Source organism: Zonotrichia albicollis, chromosome 1, assembly GCF_047830755.1.
Source record: "Zonotrichia albicollis isolate bZonAlb1 chromosome 1, bZonAlb1.hap1, whole genome shotgun sequence".
NCBI classification, from domain to species: Eukaryota; Metazoa; Chordata; class Aves; order Passeriformes; family Passerellidae; genus Zonotrichia; species Zonotrichia albicollis.
Genome location: NC_133819.1, coordinates 152,607,696 through 152,624,522, shown reverse-complemented (window position 1 = coordinate 152,624,522; position 16,827 = coordinate 152,607,696). Strand labels below are relative to the sequence as shown.

Sequence of the window (16,827 nt, the reverse complement as noted above, 5' to 3'; positions counted from 1 at the left end):
AAATCTGCCTCACTCTGTAGACACCACCAGACAACCCGGTGCTAAGATTTTCTGTGGCGAGGGAGAGCTTTGTGGCAGAGTTAGAAGAGATTCTCACACGCCACTGCTAATTGAGAGGCACAGCTTGTAAGGAGAGGTGATGCCTTTCATTAAGAGTGTAGCTGGGAAGAGTGACAAGGCTGTCACACAGCTTCTTTCTCTGTCATCTCTGAGCTGAACGTGCTGGAACTTCCATGCTGAAGTCCTTTGGCTTTCATCTCTTTGTCCTCAGCACTTTGTGAGGGAGTCTGAGGGGTCGGCTTGGCCTCCACATGGAAGATCTGCCCCCGGGTACTCCTGCATCAAAACTTCTGCCTCCTGCCCTTTAGGGAGATGCCCCTTTTCAGTAGGAATGCTGGGATACTGCCATGAAAATCTCTCCTGTCTCTCACTGAGCTGCTCTGACAATTAATTACCCTTTCAGTCAAAGCTCATGGCCTGTTACAATCGATGCAATCTGACTGCAAACATCACAAAGGCCATTGATTCCCCACCAGCAATTTCACCAGGCCCTTCAACTCAGATTGAGGAAGAAAGCAGAAATGGTGGGCAGACCTTTTTTTTGGTCTCTGTATAGTCTGAGAGGTAGACAGAACATTCCCACTTGGAAGTGTTCACTCCAGTTTATTTTTCACATCCAAACTCAGGTTTTCAACTGCCTACAGCTCACCCACCCTCCATTCAGCATTTACACTCTGCAGGAGGATAAGATTTGGGTAAAGCTCTGGCAGATGCAGACACATCTTTTTCTTAAAAATTTCTACTGCTGTGCAGGCTTCCCAGAAGTCAAGGGTGAGAAACCTGTGCAACATCCTCAGCACTCAACAGCTTCATAGATTTGAGACTCTGATACCAGTTTTTGCTACCAAACAGTTTCTCTTTTCCTCTTGTAACTCTATGGCAATGAAAAGATTAAACCACCAAGGCAGGGCTGGTGTGATTGACCAAATATTCACTGAAAGCAACACAGCTGCATTGGATTCTGCAACAGTTAAATTAAGATCTTGTACCTTGTACCTGGGTCATGGGTAAGATTTTATTAGATTACAACCCTTTGTAGCGTTCAGATCTCTGACAAATAACATGGAAGCCATTCCTAAAATCCAAAATTCTGCCTCTTTCAAAGGAAAGCACGAGGGGTCTGGGGTACATACCAGGACATTTTCTGTCATTGCACTGCTTGTACTCCTCCTTGGGACCCTGGCAAGTCTCCCCACCGAAGAAGGGGCCGTAGCACACCCGGTCACGTCTCTGAGTGCCACCTCCACACGTGGCGGTGCAGCTGCCCCACACTCCCCAGGCCTGCCACTTCCCATCCACTGAAAACAAAAAAAAAAAAAAAAAAAAAAAAAGGAGGAAAAAGAGGGGAAACAGCCTGTTATGTCCCAAACATCATCTGCAACAGAAGGAATCAAGATTCAAAGGTGAGCAGAGGAACACAGGGTGTGTAGGGCAGGATTTGGTAGGAAGGGAGGTCTCCTGCTTTGGATCTTGGTCTGATCCTTAACAGACATTAAATCAGAGTGTTCCCATTCCCATCCCATCAGTCCAAGGGTGGTTTTGTGTTATTCCTCAGCACCTCCACGCTCTGCAAAAGCAGCCCTACCTCTTTCCTCAGGCTGAGATTTGGGGCTGTGCTCATGAACACTCTTCCCATGGGCAGGGATTCAACCTGGCAGCCATATCTGCCAGGCCAGTTCCACATCTGGAGTTCACTGGGAATGTGCAATGTATGTGTGAAAATAGAACTTCATGGAGAAGGTCTGGCTCAGGGATTTAGAGACCAGCACAGCCCTTGGGCAAAAAACCATGAAGAGACCTCAAATAAACCTCCCTCCAGCTGTTTCCATTGCACTGATGCTTCATGTGCCTTAGAAAAAGGTTTGGGATGTTGTCTCATTCCCTTGTATCTTCTCGCAGCATCTTTCCAGATCCAGTGGAAATGTGACTTCTTTATGTTAAAAATGACATTTATCAAAATTCTGTTTCTTTTACATTAACAATGGCATTTATCAAAGCACCATAAAAATGTTAATTAGCCCTCACAACAAGCCTGCAAGGTAGGGAAACCTTCTCCTCTGCTGTGCCACAACAACTCAGTGACAGAACTAGAACAGGGCCTAAGTGTGATCTTTACAACTTGGGCTTTAATTTTGAGTTACCACATCATCTTGGGTTGAATAATTCCTTTTGGGAGGGCAGGAGATCCATGCCTGCTCCAAGAAGTAGACAAAAATTACCAAATAAGAGGGGCAGCACAAAATCCTGGTGCTTTATTTAGTGATATTTTATGCAGTGGAAAGTATGACCTGAGTTACTTTGACAGGTAACTCTAAAATCAGTGAGACAAGTTTGTCTTAAAAATGATCTGTGAAGCCCATTTTTGTCTTTAAAGATCTCCCTAAGTTGCAAAGAAAGAGTGAGATTCCTAAAGATCAAAACCTACTTGAGACCATGTAGGAAAATCCAACACCTCTGGTAAATACTGCAGATAATGGTGCTATCAGAGTGTAAAGGGATCCTCTGAAGAAATAGGTAGAATAATTCCAGTAGGAATTATTATTATTACTGTTTTATTATTATTGCTGTTATTGCTGTCATTACTATTAAGTCACAGGTGAGGGAAGTGACAAATCTTACACAGACACGAACAAAGGCTTTATTGTGACAGACCTTCTCACTGATAAAGTTTAAATCTGAGATACAATGGAGGATCCCCCATTTGCTTGAAATATGACTGGGAACATTGAAATGGTGGGAGGAAAGGAACAAAACAAAAAGAGGATGGAAGCTGAAGCCTTGTGGAGGCAAGGGAAGGGTTTCATTGATATTTTCACTGGAGTTTTTTAAGCTCATGCTGAAAAGCTGATATCTAAGGTTAGAAAGACACATTCCCTGTGGGCAATCACTCACCTCTGTGGGGTCTCCTGAAACATTTGCCAGCAATGGATTTTGGCTGGCATATGTTGGAACTTTGGATACTAAAAGTTTTGAGTTTTTTGTCTTGAGGGGCACAGATTCCTGCTTTAGAACAGTAGCTAATCCTTCTTCTTCACCTTGTTCTTCATGGGTTTGGGTGGTATTTTATAATTAGAATAGTCCGCATATGCGGACTTCAGGTAATTATTGGTTAAAAGTGAAAATACTTTAAATATAATTTCTTAATTAGATAGTTTAATCTTAACAAACCCTATAGAAAAAGATAGTTCACCATTTTATAGCTAGTTAGTGGAATGCTGTAAAACTCACAACTTGTAAGACTGTAATATAAGCTATTATTATATATATTATATATATATGTAATATAATTATAAGCTATAATATAGAATATAAGAAATCTATAATGTAATGTAGATTATAAGAAATAATAAACACTTAAATCTGAACACGAAATACTGTCTTGAGCAATTTCAATCCCAACCTTAACAAAAACAAAACAAGAAACCAAAAACCAACAGGCACGGTCTGATGGAATGATCCAGATGTGCCAGAACGGGCTCAAGTCTTCCTCAAATAAACACTTTACTGGGATTGCAGAGGAAGATGGGCCAAGAGGAAGAAGAAGGCATTGTCACCCACCTGGGCACTGGCGCAGGAAGCAGTCGCGGGTCTCCACCCAGTGTCCCTGGCACTCGGCTCCGCCGTAGGAGGGCCCGTTGCACTCCCGCGTCCGCTGCTGGGTCCCGTTGGAGCAGGAAGCGGAGCACGAGCTCCAGCTTGACCATTCGTTCCAGTTGCCGTCCACTGAGTGGCCCAAAGAAAGAAAACGAGCGGAATGTGAAGACCTTTCCCTCTGGGAAGAGCTGCGTGGTGACAGCCTCTGGCCTTTGCCAATCAGGGACTGAGGAGGGGAGATCAAACCAGAGCCACACAACTTCAAAGAGGGCAGAGATTATAAAAAAAAAAGTTCGGGTGACTGTGGCAACAGCGATTCTTGGGATCCTCTGAAGCCTCCAAGAGTCTCACAGGATGCAAGTAACATTTTAATGTGCGGTAGCATTTTAATGTTCCGCACTCCACGTAATACCATAGAAGTTGAAATTGTTGATATTCCGACATGAAAGTCCAAACTAATAACGTTGCCAATCACAACACAACATCACACCAGAGAGTGTGGCTCATGTTTTCACTAAACACTTTGAAGGGAACACTTCATTACTGTGACATTTCCTATTTGGAGCCATCAGCACTTTTTTAAGGGACCCATTTTCAGCAGAGCAGTGCATGAATCTGTGGAGAGTGAACTTTCTCAACCATGCAAATTCTCTGTTTTTCATTAAAGCACAGCCAGAAACTCGAATCACAGTGTTATTGACAGGAATCCACCATTCCATGGCTGGAAAATGTGGAAGTAAAGGTGTGCTCCAACAGAGGACTGGGAACAGGGTGAGTGTGTGTGGTCAATGTACTTCTCTCACAGCTGAATTAACTCTGACAGACTGGAGATGTTTCACCCAGCAGTGTCTTTGATAATTAAATAGAGGAGGGAGGGACAAGGAAGATGATAGGGACGGGGTTGGAGAGAAACAGGAATACGTCTTATTATCATGGTATGGACTGAAGCATTCCCCAGTGTGGTGGTTACACCCTAATTGGTCCCTGATCAACAGATCCATCACCCAGACTGGTCTTCCTGAAGCATTTTTCTCATTAACAGTGGTCATCATGCTCTGTTTACATCTAATTAGCTGCTAGATCTCACTTGGGAAAAACAACCTGAATCTCTGAAAAGTCTGAATTCTGGCTTAAATCACATTGCAGCTAGTTTTTTGTTGGTTTTTTGTTTGTTTGTTGTTTTTTTTTGCTTTGCTTTGCTTGTCTGTCCAAGAAAAATAAATTCCAACTGGTCCCCCATGTAATCTGCAAGGAATTGATCAGCCCTGTGCAATGCCCATTGCAATTTAGAAGTTTTTGTTTGCAAACTCAGTTAAAAAAATGTTAAAAGCATCCAAATGAGCAACTGTTAACTCAAAGGGGATCACAAGGTGTGCAAAATCAGGCAGGCATAAATGCATCTCCAAAAGGTGCTAGTTTTTAACAATCCAACCATTTATGTTTTTATTTTGCATAAATTCAAGGCTTCGTGCCAGTGCCTATCAATCCCAACAAGGGAAAATGTGAAACACAGTGTTTGACAGGTGATTATTCTTTGGAAATGATCTAAAACTCCACCAAGTAGGTCCTACCAGGTATAAATTAGCGTGGCATTTCTGACTGAAGGCTGTGCTGCTAAGTTTCCATGGACTGATCATAAAATCATGGAATCATGGGATGGCATGGGTTGGAAAGGTAAAGATCATTTAATTCTACTCCCCTTGCACTATCCCAGGTTTCTCCAAGCCCTGTCCAACCTGGCCTTGAACACTTCCAGGGATGGGGCAGGCACAGCTTCTCTGGCCTCATCACCTTCACAGGGAAGAATTTTTTCCTAATAATGATGCTGCCTGCCCCTCATAAACATTTCCCTGTGTTGGCAAAGTGAGACTTCATTCACCACATTCAATGACATTTACCAAAAAACTGCATTTATCAAAAAAAAGATTTGCATTTTTCCAACACACTCCCTGCTGCTGGTGATTGGCAGCTTATCAGCAGAGCAAGCATTTGGGGATGGCAAAATAAAGGAGTCAAATTCATAATTTGGTCGTTCAGCAGGGGATTGGGAACAGGTAATTTCCTTGTAGTTATTCACAAGCTGTAATTTCAGAAACATTTTTAAAAAAGAGGAAACAAGGGTGGCTGTGCTGCCCCTCCAGGCACCTTGCACTGATGCAAAGATGCTTCTTGGTCAGGATGCTGAGGGGTTCCCATCACAGCCACTGCTAAGGACTGCTTGGTGCCATGGTCACACCACAGTGGGGGTCTCTCAAAAATGTTCATTGTGTGATGAAGGCATTGTTTTCCTTCTTTTTCCCTTTTCCAAGGACTTGGGGCCTAGCCTGTGTCCTAGGACATGGGGCCTACCCTGCTCCTCCACATCTCAGGAGGAACAAAGGCCCTGTTGTCCCTGCAGCAGAGTATTTTTATCAACTGTAGCCAAAAATCCTCGGAGCAGGGTGGTAATAAACACTGAGAGTGTCTGGGGTGTCAAACACCCATTGTTGTGCTTCAATGATTTCCCCAACGCCGCTCTCATTTGGCGCTGCCAATTCGCTGATTGCCTTTGTGGCACTAATTAGAGCTGAAGCCTTGCAGTTGGGCTGCTTGTCTTTTCCACTGCTGTTTCGGTCCCGTATTTATTTGTATTTAAATTAATTATGGATCAATGTTAACTCAGGGTATGCTTTATTGCCCAAGCAATGCCAGCTCTGACTTCTTAAATTTGTCTTTTTATGACAGAGTCAATTTGGTGTCTGGGAGGTTCTTATTCCGAGTCTTCTGGACAGCAGCCAAATATCCAAGGATAGTTACTTGGAGTGAAAACTCGATGGGAAATGCCAGGAGGCTTCTCACTGTTTTCACAAAGTTCTCATCCCTCCCACAATCCCTCTCCTCCTCCGGGGACATAATAATGTCTCATAATGATTCTCATTAAACTGGAAAAATGTCAGTTGACATTATCCAGGGATGGGGAGGGAGTTTTGGGGAGCTCGCTCGTGTACAGATTGTGTTCACCAGGATACCCAGAGTTAAATTAAGGGGGACTCTGCTGTAAACCCAGGGCCTGTCAGAGGAAAGAAACCTCTGGAGCATAAGTGGATTTCAAGGTGGTAAAAGCAATTTCACCTTGAGATTCTTTCTGATGTTTCAAAGCGAAACTTGAGGAGAAGAATTTGGAAGTGAAATTCAGGGGCAGGGAAAAGATAAAAAGATTAAATTTGGCATGGGAGGCCATTAGGAGTCTCTTAGTTTATCTCACCACCCAGAGCAGGATCAGCCACAAAGAAAACTTGCATTTAAACAGAATTAATGCACAGAGAAGTAAAACTATTATTTAATTCCAGAACAAAAGACCCAGTCAGGCAAAATAACTTGAAACCATTCAGTGGGGAGTAAGGTGAGAAGCTTAAGATGGTCTTGGAAATAGGAGTGGCAGCCAAATCCAACACATGTAAGGTATCCTCTGCAAGAGACCACACAGGGCAAACCTGAACCTGAGACATCTCTGAGCTGAACAACCCCAGAAAACACCTCTGGGTTGCTTCTTCCATGAAACCTTTCCTCAGGATCCTCCTTGGGGTAGTTCAGAATTTCGCTGGAGTCAGTTCAGACCTTCATGTGCTGTGTGAGGGACACTGAGCTGGGGAGACCTGCTGGAGGGGAGCTTTCAGATCTGTCACTGTCCCTACCTGGGCAGAGAGCGATGTTGCAGAACTTGGTTTGCTTCTCCGGGCCCTCACAGGGGTTCCCACCGAACTGGGGTGGTTTGCAGGTGCGAGTCCGGTCCCTGTAGCCTCTCCCACAGGTGGAAGAGCACAGGCTCCATGGAGACCACTCATCCCAGGTGCCATGCACTGCAAGGGAAGCAGAAGAAGTGACTTTTCTTTCCCCCAGGAGGCCTGAGGAAGTGAGGGAGCCCACAGGGCACAGCTTCTTCCCACCCGGAATGAGCAGTGTGTGGGAAGCTGGAGAACAAACCAGCCCAAAATGTGCAAGAGGAACATCAAGTAATTTCTTATGCTTTGCTATCAACACCAAGTGTCTGCTGCTTTCCAGTCTTTGAAATAAACCAAAATGCACTTTTAGCTGATCTTAATTTTTCAGAACTTTGAGTCAATGGGGCATTTTTTAAGCAAAAGATGGATTTAGCTAGAAAGGAATAAAACCCCACTACCCTTAGGGAAGCATCATCACCATCATTTTGTTGCTTTTTTTTTCCCCCCTCCCAACATTTTCTCATTGAATACTCAAAGACTACAACATTTTAAGGCTTTCAGAAAAGCTGCAGTCTGATTATTATATATACTGCAGTCTGATTATATATATACTGATTATTATCATAGGTCAGTAACACCTCAGAGGCAAAGTTAGGGAGACCTGGAAGGGTAAAATGGAAGGGGCAACATGCTCCAACAGTGCTCAAGACATCACTGGTAGCTCCTGGAATTAGACATCTAATTGATTTTAATCCAATCTAATTAGCCTTCTAATCTATATTAATCTAATCTTCTCCAATCTAATCTAATCTAATCTGGCCAAGTTATTTATGGAATTTTAGTCACTATAATCTCCAGAGGCCAAATGTTATAAGAATGCACTGATCTCTCTAAAGAGACTTCATCCCTTCCAGCTTTACCAGAGAAGCTAATGCCAAATCAATAATCCTTCAGAAAAGAAGAAAAACAAATAAACAGAGACTTTTCTGGTCCTTCATCAGTTGTTAATAGTGACTGGTGCCCCAGTTTCAGGAAAGGGGGTTAAAAACTAATTCTCACCAGGCCTCTTGCATGATAAGAGATAACCAGAGGAGGAAACAAAAGAAGGAACATGGATGATGATTTCACCATGGATGGTGGTTTACCCATCATAGAATTGTTTCTGAACAAAGATATTACTGGTCAGGAGAAATGAATAACATTCTTAACAGCAAAAATTCTTCAAAATAATCATAGAAACCTAGAATGGTTTGGGTTGGAGGTGACCTCAAAATTCATTTCCTTCCAAATCCCTGGCATGAGCAGAAACAGCTTCCACAATCCCAGGCTGCTCCAAGCCCTGTCCAACCTGGCCCTGGACAATTCCAGGGATGGGGCAGCCACAGCTTCTCTGGGCACCCTGTGCCAGGTCCTCACCACCCTCACAGGGGAGGATTTTTTCCTAATATTCAATCTAAACCTACTCCCTTTCAATTTGAAGCCATTCCCCCTTGTCCTGTCACTAAATACTCTTTTTAAAAGTCCCTCTCCATCTTTCTTGTAGGCTCCAGTCTCCTCAGAAGAGCCTACAAGAAAGATGGAGAGGGACTTTTATTTTTTCACCAAAACTTTCTTTTTCACCAAAATTGTTCCTGACCTGGAAATGCCCCAAAAGGCACCTGCCTGCAGGTGTACTGAGTTGGACTTCAGACAGCATGGTATTGTCCACACCATGTAAAGCAGGTGCCGATCTTGTGGTGCTTGGTCTATCAGGAGTCTCTGTATGAGGCCTTAAGGCATGAAGAGAAGGATCAGGGAATAAAAACTATCTCCCTCCAAGAATTGCAGAATCATAGAATGGTTTGGAATGGAAAGGAACTGAAAGATTATCGCAATATTCTTGCTTGATGTCTGGGAGGAATGATGAGGAGGACTCCATCTTATCAGAAGGCTAATTTATTACTTTATTATACTATATTATATTAAATAATGCTATACTATACTAAAAAATACAAAAAAACTTACTAAATACTAAAAATTAATAACAAAAATTCGTGACTCTTTCCAGTCTCAACACAGCTTGGCCCTAATTGGCCAGTGAGTCACAACAACTCACACTAGAGTCCAATCAAGTAATCACTTTCGGTAAACAATCTCCAAACACATTCTACATGAGCAAAACACAAGAGAAGCAAATGAAATAAAAATTGTTTTTCTTTTATCTGAGGCCTTTTGCTGCCTTTCAGCTTCCCAGGAGAAAAACCCTAAGCAAAAAAAAAATCATGTTTAGAGAATGTGAATGCCACAAAGGATCATCAAGTTCCAACTACTTCCCACTATCCCAGGTTGCTTCAAGCCCCATCCAACCTAACCTTGGACACTTCCAGGGATGGATAAACCACAGTTTCTCTGGGCAACCTGTGCTAGGGCCTCCCTGAAATATCACAGTGGAGACACCACAGGTAGCACTGTCCCAAGTTGCTCTAAGCCCCATCCAACATGTCCCTGGACACTTCCAAGAATGGAGAAGCCACAGCATCTCTGGGAATCTGTACCAGGGCTTCCCTGAAATATCACAGTGGAGACCCCACATGTATCACCATCCTAATTGCTCCAAGCCCCATCCAACGCAACCTTGGGCACTTCCAGGGGTGGATAAACCACAGCTTCTCTGGGCAATCTGTGCCAGGGCCTCCCCGAAATATCCCAGTAGAGACACCACAGGTAGCCAATCTCCCTCCTCTGCTGGCCACCAATACCTGGGCACACGGCAGAGTTGTTGCACTGTCTCTGCTCCCGGAGAGGGCCGCTGCACTGGGTGCTGTAGGAAGACGAAACGCAGAACCTGGTCCTGGTCTGCCAGCCCTCCCCGCAGGTGGTCGAGCACACGCTCCACGGGGACCACTCCTCTGCTGCAGGGTCACCTGGAGGGGTTGGAACACAAGGTGAGGATCTTTGGCATCCTTGCATCTCAGGGGAAGAGGTTTCCAAGTGACGCTTGGCTGGCTGTGGGATCTGTGAGGCTGCAATGTGTCCTGCAGGTGGGGTGAAAGATGGGTGGGAGGGTGTGAGGGCATTGAGGAGAAAATGTGAGATTGAGAATGGGCTAAAGGGGTTTTTTGGGAACTTTGTAGAGCTGTAGGACACACACATGAAAAAAAAAAATTAAGAAAAAGGATGCTATGGAAGCATCAGGTCATTGGGAAGGGCAAACTACACCACTGAAGGTGGTGGAGCCACTCCAGAACACTGTGAGCTGGGATAGGGAACTTCCATTTAGAGATTGTACCAACAGAGCTTAGCCAGAGTATATGTATCCATAACTGTCCACTTCTAAGTGTTCAACCCCTTTTCCTGCCTTCACACAAACTGGCAGAGGAGGAGCTGACAAAGTAGAAGGTGATGGTGCCTAAGAAGGGTCAGCTGATGAAACCCCCTGAAGTTTTCTTGGCATCTCCTCTACCTGTGGAGATCTGCTGTGAGCATGTGACACAGAACAAGGATGACTCCTCCAGGGCATCACACAGTCCCTATCAACTGCTTATCTGATGGGGCAGCATTGGACAAGCAACTAAAAATATCCCATTGATGGGGGTGAAAAGCACTGAGATGTATTCCCTTTGTCACTAATATTCCTGCTGCGTCTGTTTCAGCAGCCACAACCTCCAAATAAGTCACCCTAAGTGTGAAATGAGCAGGGAAAGGATGATTTTCCATTAGTTTTCACAGTCAATATTCTATCCCTTGAAGAAAAATGCTTTTCTTCCCCATATGGAAACAAAAACTGGCTCTGTTCTATTTAACCAAGCCATGCATTGTTTGGGTTTTCGTATTTTTCATGGATTGCTAATAATTACACATAATAAACCTGGAATGTAGCATTTGGTATGTATAGAACACAGTCATATGGCAAAAAATAAACACCAGCATAACAGAGGGGCAACCCCCTCTCGTGACAAATTCTTCAGAACCTCAGACTGCCCTGTGTCTCATCCCAAAAGGACGCATTTGGGAAACTGTGGGGGATATGAAGGATCACAGCACTGGTAAATATGACTCCAAGGGCCATCCAGGGAGCTTGGATGTGCTACCCCACACCACCACCCGGTTCCCTAAAAAAGCTGGGCAGAGGATGTTGCATTAAATTTTGTATCTGCAACATGGAGAAGGAAAGAGACTCTGCAGTTGGAGATCTCAGTGAGGGTTATAAACCAGCTGCATGAAAATGTCAGAGCGGGAACTGTGGTGGGGACTGTAAAGCTTGGTGACCACCAAATTTCCCAATATTGCCTAAAACTGTTCACATCTGGGTTTTTCCTCAGGGTAGTATATTTAATTTAAAATTTATTTATATTTATATTTATTTACTACTGTTTTTCATGTGCAATGAAATTTCAAGCATTTGTGGCTCTCATCAGTCTGCTCTTTGGGATTTTTTTGGTATTTATCTGTGTTGCTTGCTTTGTGTCATGCTTTTCAGCACATCTGCTTTGAATGTCTCCTGTCATTCCAGCAGCTGGGAATTAAAAATACACCCACTGATTGAAGCCTGTTGAATTAATATATGTTGAGGGGAAAAAGTGTAGAGGAAGACCTGTCTTTGCTGTAAAACTGACAGGATTTCACTCCTTCATTTGTTGTCTGGACACAGAAAGTGGTGGAGGTGAGGATCAATCTTTCCCTGCCTCATCTGTGTCATTGCAATGATTATCATGAGATGCAACTGCTGATGTTCATTAAGCCAAAGTTGCTCAAAATTGTTTCCTTTTTGTCTTTTATTTCATTATTCTGCCCAGTTGGTCCCAGTTAAATGAAAGTTATAGACCACTGGTCCTTCCCTGGGATGTGTAGGAGACATTGTGTGTTTCTAGGCTTTGAGGCTCCAGGAAAACATCAGTCCCATGTCCTGTTTCACAAGTATCAGATCTCCTGGTAGAGACAGATTTGCATTTCCATGGCAATTTTCCAGAGCCAGAGTCCTGCTATGCTCCAAGCTCACCTCCAGCAAATTACACTTGGGGTACCATCACTTCATAATTTTCCATCCAGAGTATCCCAGACTCCAGCAGATCCCTCTCAGGCACACAGATCCCAATCATTCCTTCTCCCTTGCTGGCTTGGATGCTCCATGAACCCCTGGTGGCTTTGCATTTCCCCATCCACCCTGAGCAACCTCCCCAGTTCTGCATCCAGCAGCACCCAGTCCCTCAGGGGCTGGCAGCTGGGGTATTTTGGTTAAACACTCCACGTTTGGGCCCCAAAATCTTTCTGGGAGGCCAGAGGTAGGACAGGGGAAGCCTGCAAAGACACAGGAACCTCCTCCATCAGCAGCTCTTGGCATGGAGAACCCACCATGCCACAAACCTCCCTCTCAGACCTGGCTGAGGTTTTGCAATCTCCATATTCAGAAGAGTTCTTGTGTCACTGGAGGAATGAATGGCATCTCTGAACCAAATCCCACCTCTCCTGCCTCTTTCCTCTTCATTATTTCTGGCTTTTGCTCTTTCACAGCAGAAATAGCTGTGCTTAGAGGTAAATCTCCTCAATTATGGTCCCTCACATTGCATGAATCTCTGGCTTTTAAACCCATAATACAGTTTATTTTCTAAGTGCTGGTGACTCCCTTGGGCTTGGTGTCATTCTGAACCAAGCAATTCATCTCAGTCCACTGGGACATTACATCCAGCCTAGTCTCAAGCCTTGCACAAATTTAACTAATTTTCAAACCAAGCAAGACCCAGTTCTGAGACACTCTCAGGCATGAGACAAATTCATTCTCTACTTGAGAGAAACACAATAGTACCCATCATCAAAACTACGAGTGAGAAGAATTTCTGCACTCCTCTGGGTCAAATGGCAGCAAATGCAAATTACTGAGTGAAGCATATTGCAAGTATTCATCCCAGAAGTGGATTTTTACTCTGGTTTTTGATAGAATGGCAAGATGTCTGCCATGCTCATTGGGTTTGAAAGCTGCCTAGTCCAGCTCAGTGCTGTTTTGTAATTCAACCTGCCAGAGATTATAGAGGCATAGAATGGTTTGGGTTGCAAGGAACCTTAGAGGTAACTTATTTCAACCCCCTTTCATGGGCAAGGACACCACCCATTATCCCAGGTTTCTCCAAACCCCATCCAACCTGGCCTTGAACACTTCCAGGGATTGGGCTTCTTTGAACAACTTCTGCCAGGGTCTCACCATCCCCATAATGAAGATTTTTGTTCTAATATTGAATTTAAATCTACCCTCCTTCAGCTTAAATCCATTGCCCCTTGTCCTGTCACTCCATACCCTTGTCCAAAGTCCCTCTCCAGTTCTCTTGGAGAATCTTTAGGCACTGGAAGGGGCTCTAAATTCTCCCCAGAGTCTTTGCTTCTCCAGGCTGAACAGCCCAAACTTCTTCAGCCTGTGTTTATAGCAGAGTGGCTCCAGCCATATTTTCTTTATCCCCAGAGGAGAAGGGGTCAAGCCCTGCCCAACATCACCACCAGAGCCTGCAGGCAGCTATCTCAGCAGGGCTGACTTCTGATTAGTCCTGTGATGCCCCAGAGTAGCTTGGGGACTAACAGGATTGTCCCAAAGGATTTTTCAGGGCTCTCTACCCCACTTGAAGTGGAAAAATAGCCCTTGCTGCTCCTACATATCCAGGTGCAGCAGATGGAGAGGATCCAGCAGGTGCTGCAGAATGAGACAGGCTGGGTGTTAATCCACAGGGATTTGGCACTGCAATCCAGGATCATTCCAGCTCCTGGCTGCAGCATCCCCATCAGTGCCTGCAGCTGCTCCATGACTCCTCTTCCCTCAGCACTAATGGAGCAGCACATCCCTGCCATCCCTCTGCCAGGAGCCCTTCCAGTTTGGGGGTCTGTCAGTCTGACATCTCCCCATGTGCCTCTCTCTGCTCACATCCTGCTGCTGGCAGAGTCCTCCTGAGCCAGGAGAGCCCATGCCAGGGACCTGCTGGGCTGGATCTGGCTCCTGTGCTGTTGCTGGGGGAGGCACGTGGGCAGCCAGCAGCACCCTGGCTGAGAGCACAGCCCTGCCACAGCCTGGGGCCAACAGGACCTAGGAACCAGGAATGTGAAGGGCTGGCAGGAGAAAATGCTGCTCTCCAGCTGGCCAAGGCCATCCTCTCATCCTTATGAGATGGCATCAGCTGATTTCTGTATTTCATCTTTTTCCCGGTCTTGAGCAGTTGTGAAATGTCTCATTCCCTACAATCTGTGCCCAAAGGGAAGTTGTGGGCTTTGCTTCTGCATCCTCAGCTAAAAAAATTCCCTCTAATCCCTTTGTGGACTGTACCCTCTGTGTCCACACTTCCTCCATCCTGATTTCCTTCCAGCCTGGGACAGCCACAGGGATGTGGGAAGCTTGCAGCAGGACAATGCACATCTCCCAGCCCATGCTGCCCTCAGGGATGCCACAGCCCAAGCCAGCCATGCTACAGCGGTGGCCACAATGGCAGGGAGGTGACAGAGACGTCACTGAGCCCAGCTCCAGCACCCAGCTGCACGGCAGGAAGAAGGGCCTAACTAAAAACCTGATGGCTGAGTTACAGGCTGGAACAGGAGCTCTGGGGAAGCACCTGGGACCAGGCAGAGTCGGAGCAACAGGGGCCTGACTTGAAGTGCCTTCCCTTCATTTGGACAGAGATTAAGCTCAGCTTTTCCACGTTGTAGCAGTGCAAGAGTCCTCCCTCTCCTGCAGGTTTTACCAGACTCCAGGGATCCATCCTGCAGGCAGTGGAGCTGCTCTCAGTGGAGGGAGCAGAGTCTGTGCAGGGTAGAGAGGGAATTGAGGCTGACCCCTGCTCTGTGTTTAAAACCACAGCCCCAACAAGTCACCCCCAGGTACTCCACACCACACAGACTCCTGATGCTGCTCAGTGGCCAAGTCCTCCTGGGCTGGGTGGAGCACAGATAAGCCACACCAGAAGAGGACCCTCTTTTATTTCTAATCAAATCACCTCTCTGAAGCCTTTCTAGAGCACAAAATGCTGGCAAGGTCACTGGGCAGTGATTTTTAACCTGTGGCCAGGTTCAGCACACTCTGCTTTGCCTGAGACTCCTGATGTGTTCAGATCCTGCCACGATACACAGGCATGAAGGGAGAGCACAAAACCTTTGCAGGCTGAATCACAGAATCACAGGACGATTTGGGTTGGAAGGAACCTTAAAGATCATCTACTTCCAACACCCCTGATCTAGTGGGACAGCTTCCACTAGACCAGGTTACCCAAACCCCCTTCCAGTGTGGCCTTGAACACTTCCAGGGATGGGGCAGATCAGATCTGTCAGAGATCTAGGTTGAATTCATCCCCATCTTCCCAGATCATGCTGTCTGATATTACTACACATTATTCCCCTTCTGTGGCAGAAGGCTGGAAAGTCCTGCTGCAGAACCTACTGGAGACAAGTCCTTGCACAGCACTAAAGACCCAGGGACAGAGGAAACCAATCCTGCCCTGTCCCCACCAAGCCCTGCTCACCCTCTCTCACAGCCAATGGGAAGGCATGACATGGACATCAGCAAAGGGGCTGCATTGCACCAAGGTCAGCTTTGGCTTCATGAACCACGTGTGCTTGGAAAATTCAGACAAAGCAGTGACTCAGAAGTAGGCAGGGTGATGGCAAAACATTCTGTGGGATGGATGTTCTTGCCAGGGCTTTGTGTCTGTCCCTTTTTGCCTTCTCTGGCCAATGGTGACAACACAAAACCCTGTGGGGTGATGGAATGGGAACACAGGGGGCAATGACCACTGGTTCAGCATGTGACAACACAGGGGGAGCATCCCCCACACTGATCTGGGGGGAAGGAGATGGTTTGGGAAGGGAAGGCATCATTGAAACAGTGCAGAGAGCCCAGCCCAGCTGGGCAGTGCAGTGAGCAGAGCAGTGTCCCAGCTCCAGAGGCCGCTGTGGGAGGTCAGATCTTACCTATTTGAGGTGCAGGGTACCCGTAGTGCTGCAGTTCGTCAGGGTCCTCTCGCTTTCTGTTATCTGTGGACCTCAGCGATTGGCTTCTGGAATTATAGCGTCCATTGGCTATGGCAAGGTAATGGGTCATGTAAATACACCTCGGTTCACTCTGCAAGATCTTTCACTACAAAGGTTACACGCGTTAACAACAGCCACCTGCCACGTTCCCCTGACGTGACCACCTGCTTTCCAACCCCAGCACCCCTGGCCACCACTCTTCCCTGAGGTTTCAGCACCAAACCAGCCTGAAAGACTTGGGCTGGTTGGTGGTTCAAACCCTTTATTTTGACTAAGATTTGGGACCATGAAGATTATGATCCGTTATGTCTGGTCTTTAATCAATTTCAGTGGTTTTCTAGGGTGTCTGCACTCCTTGCTGCACTTGTGGAGGATACATACTCTTCAGACGTGCTGGCACTGAATCCCACCACCCCTAGTGGTGTTTTGAGATTTGTGGTGGCAACTGGCAGGGTGGATTTGGTGGAAAATTCTGCCTTACAACCAACACCTGCTTCAA

The 16,827-nt window shown here is 45.8% G+C and overlaps 1 protein-coding gene across 14 annotated transcripts in view; it reads right to left on the bottom strand.

The window, feature by feature from the left end:
• Nucleotides 1–16,827, bottom strand: part of ADGRB1 (adhesion G protein-coupled receptor B1) — a 293,366-nt gene that overhangs the window by 142,491 nt on the left and 134,048 nt on the right. For 11 of the 14 annotated variants that reach the window (XM_074557880.1, XM_074557884.1, XM_074557896.1 and 8 more), the window contains 5 exons: nt 16,269–16,376; nt 10,094–10,258; nt 7,330–7,493; nt 3,619–3,793; nt 1,194–1,358 (listed from right to left, as the gene is read on the bottom strand). In XM_074557880.1, the coding sequence (XP_074413981.1) occupies nt 1,194–1,358; nt 3,619–3,793; nt 7,330–7,493; nt 10,094–10,258; nt 16,269–16,376 (777 nt within the window). Of the gene's footprint in view, nt 1–1,193; nt 1,359–3,618; nt 3,794–7,328; nt 7,494–10,093; nt 10,259–16,268; nt 16,377–16,827 lie in introns of all 14 variants that reach the window. The other 3 variants (XM_074557889.1, XM_074557962.1, XM_074557971.1) reach the window with 2 other exon arrangements.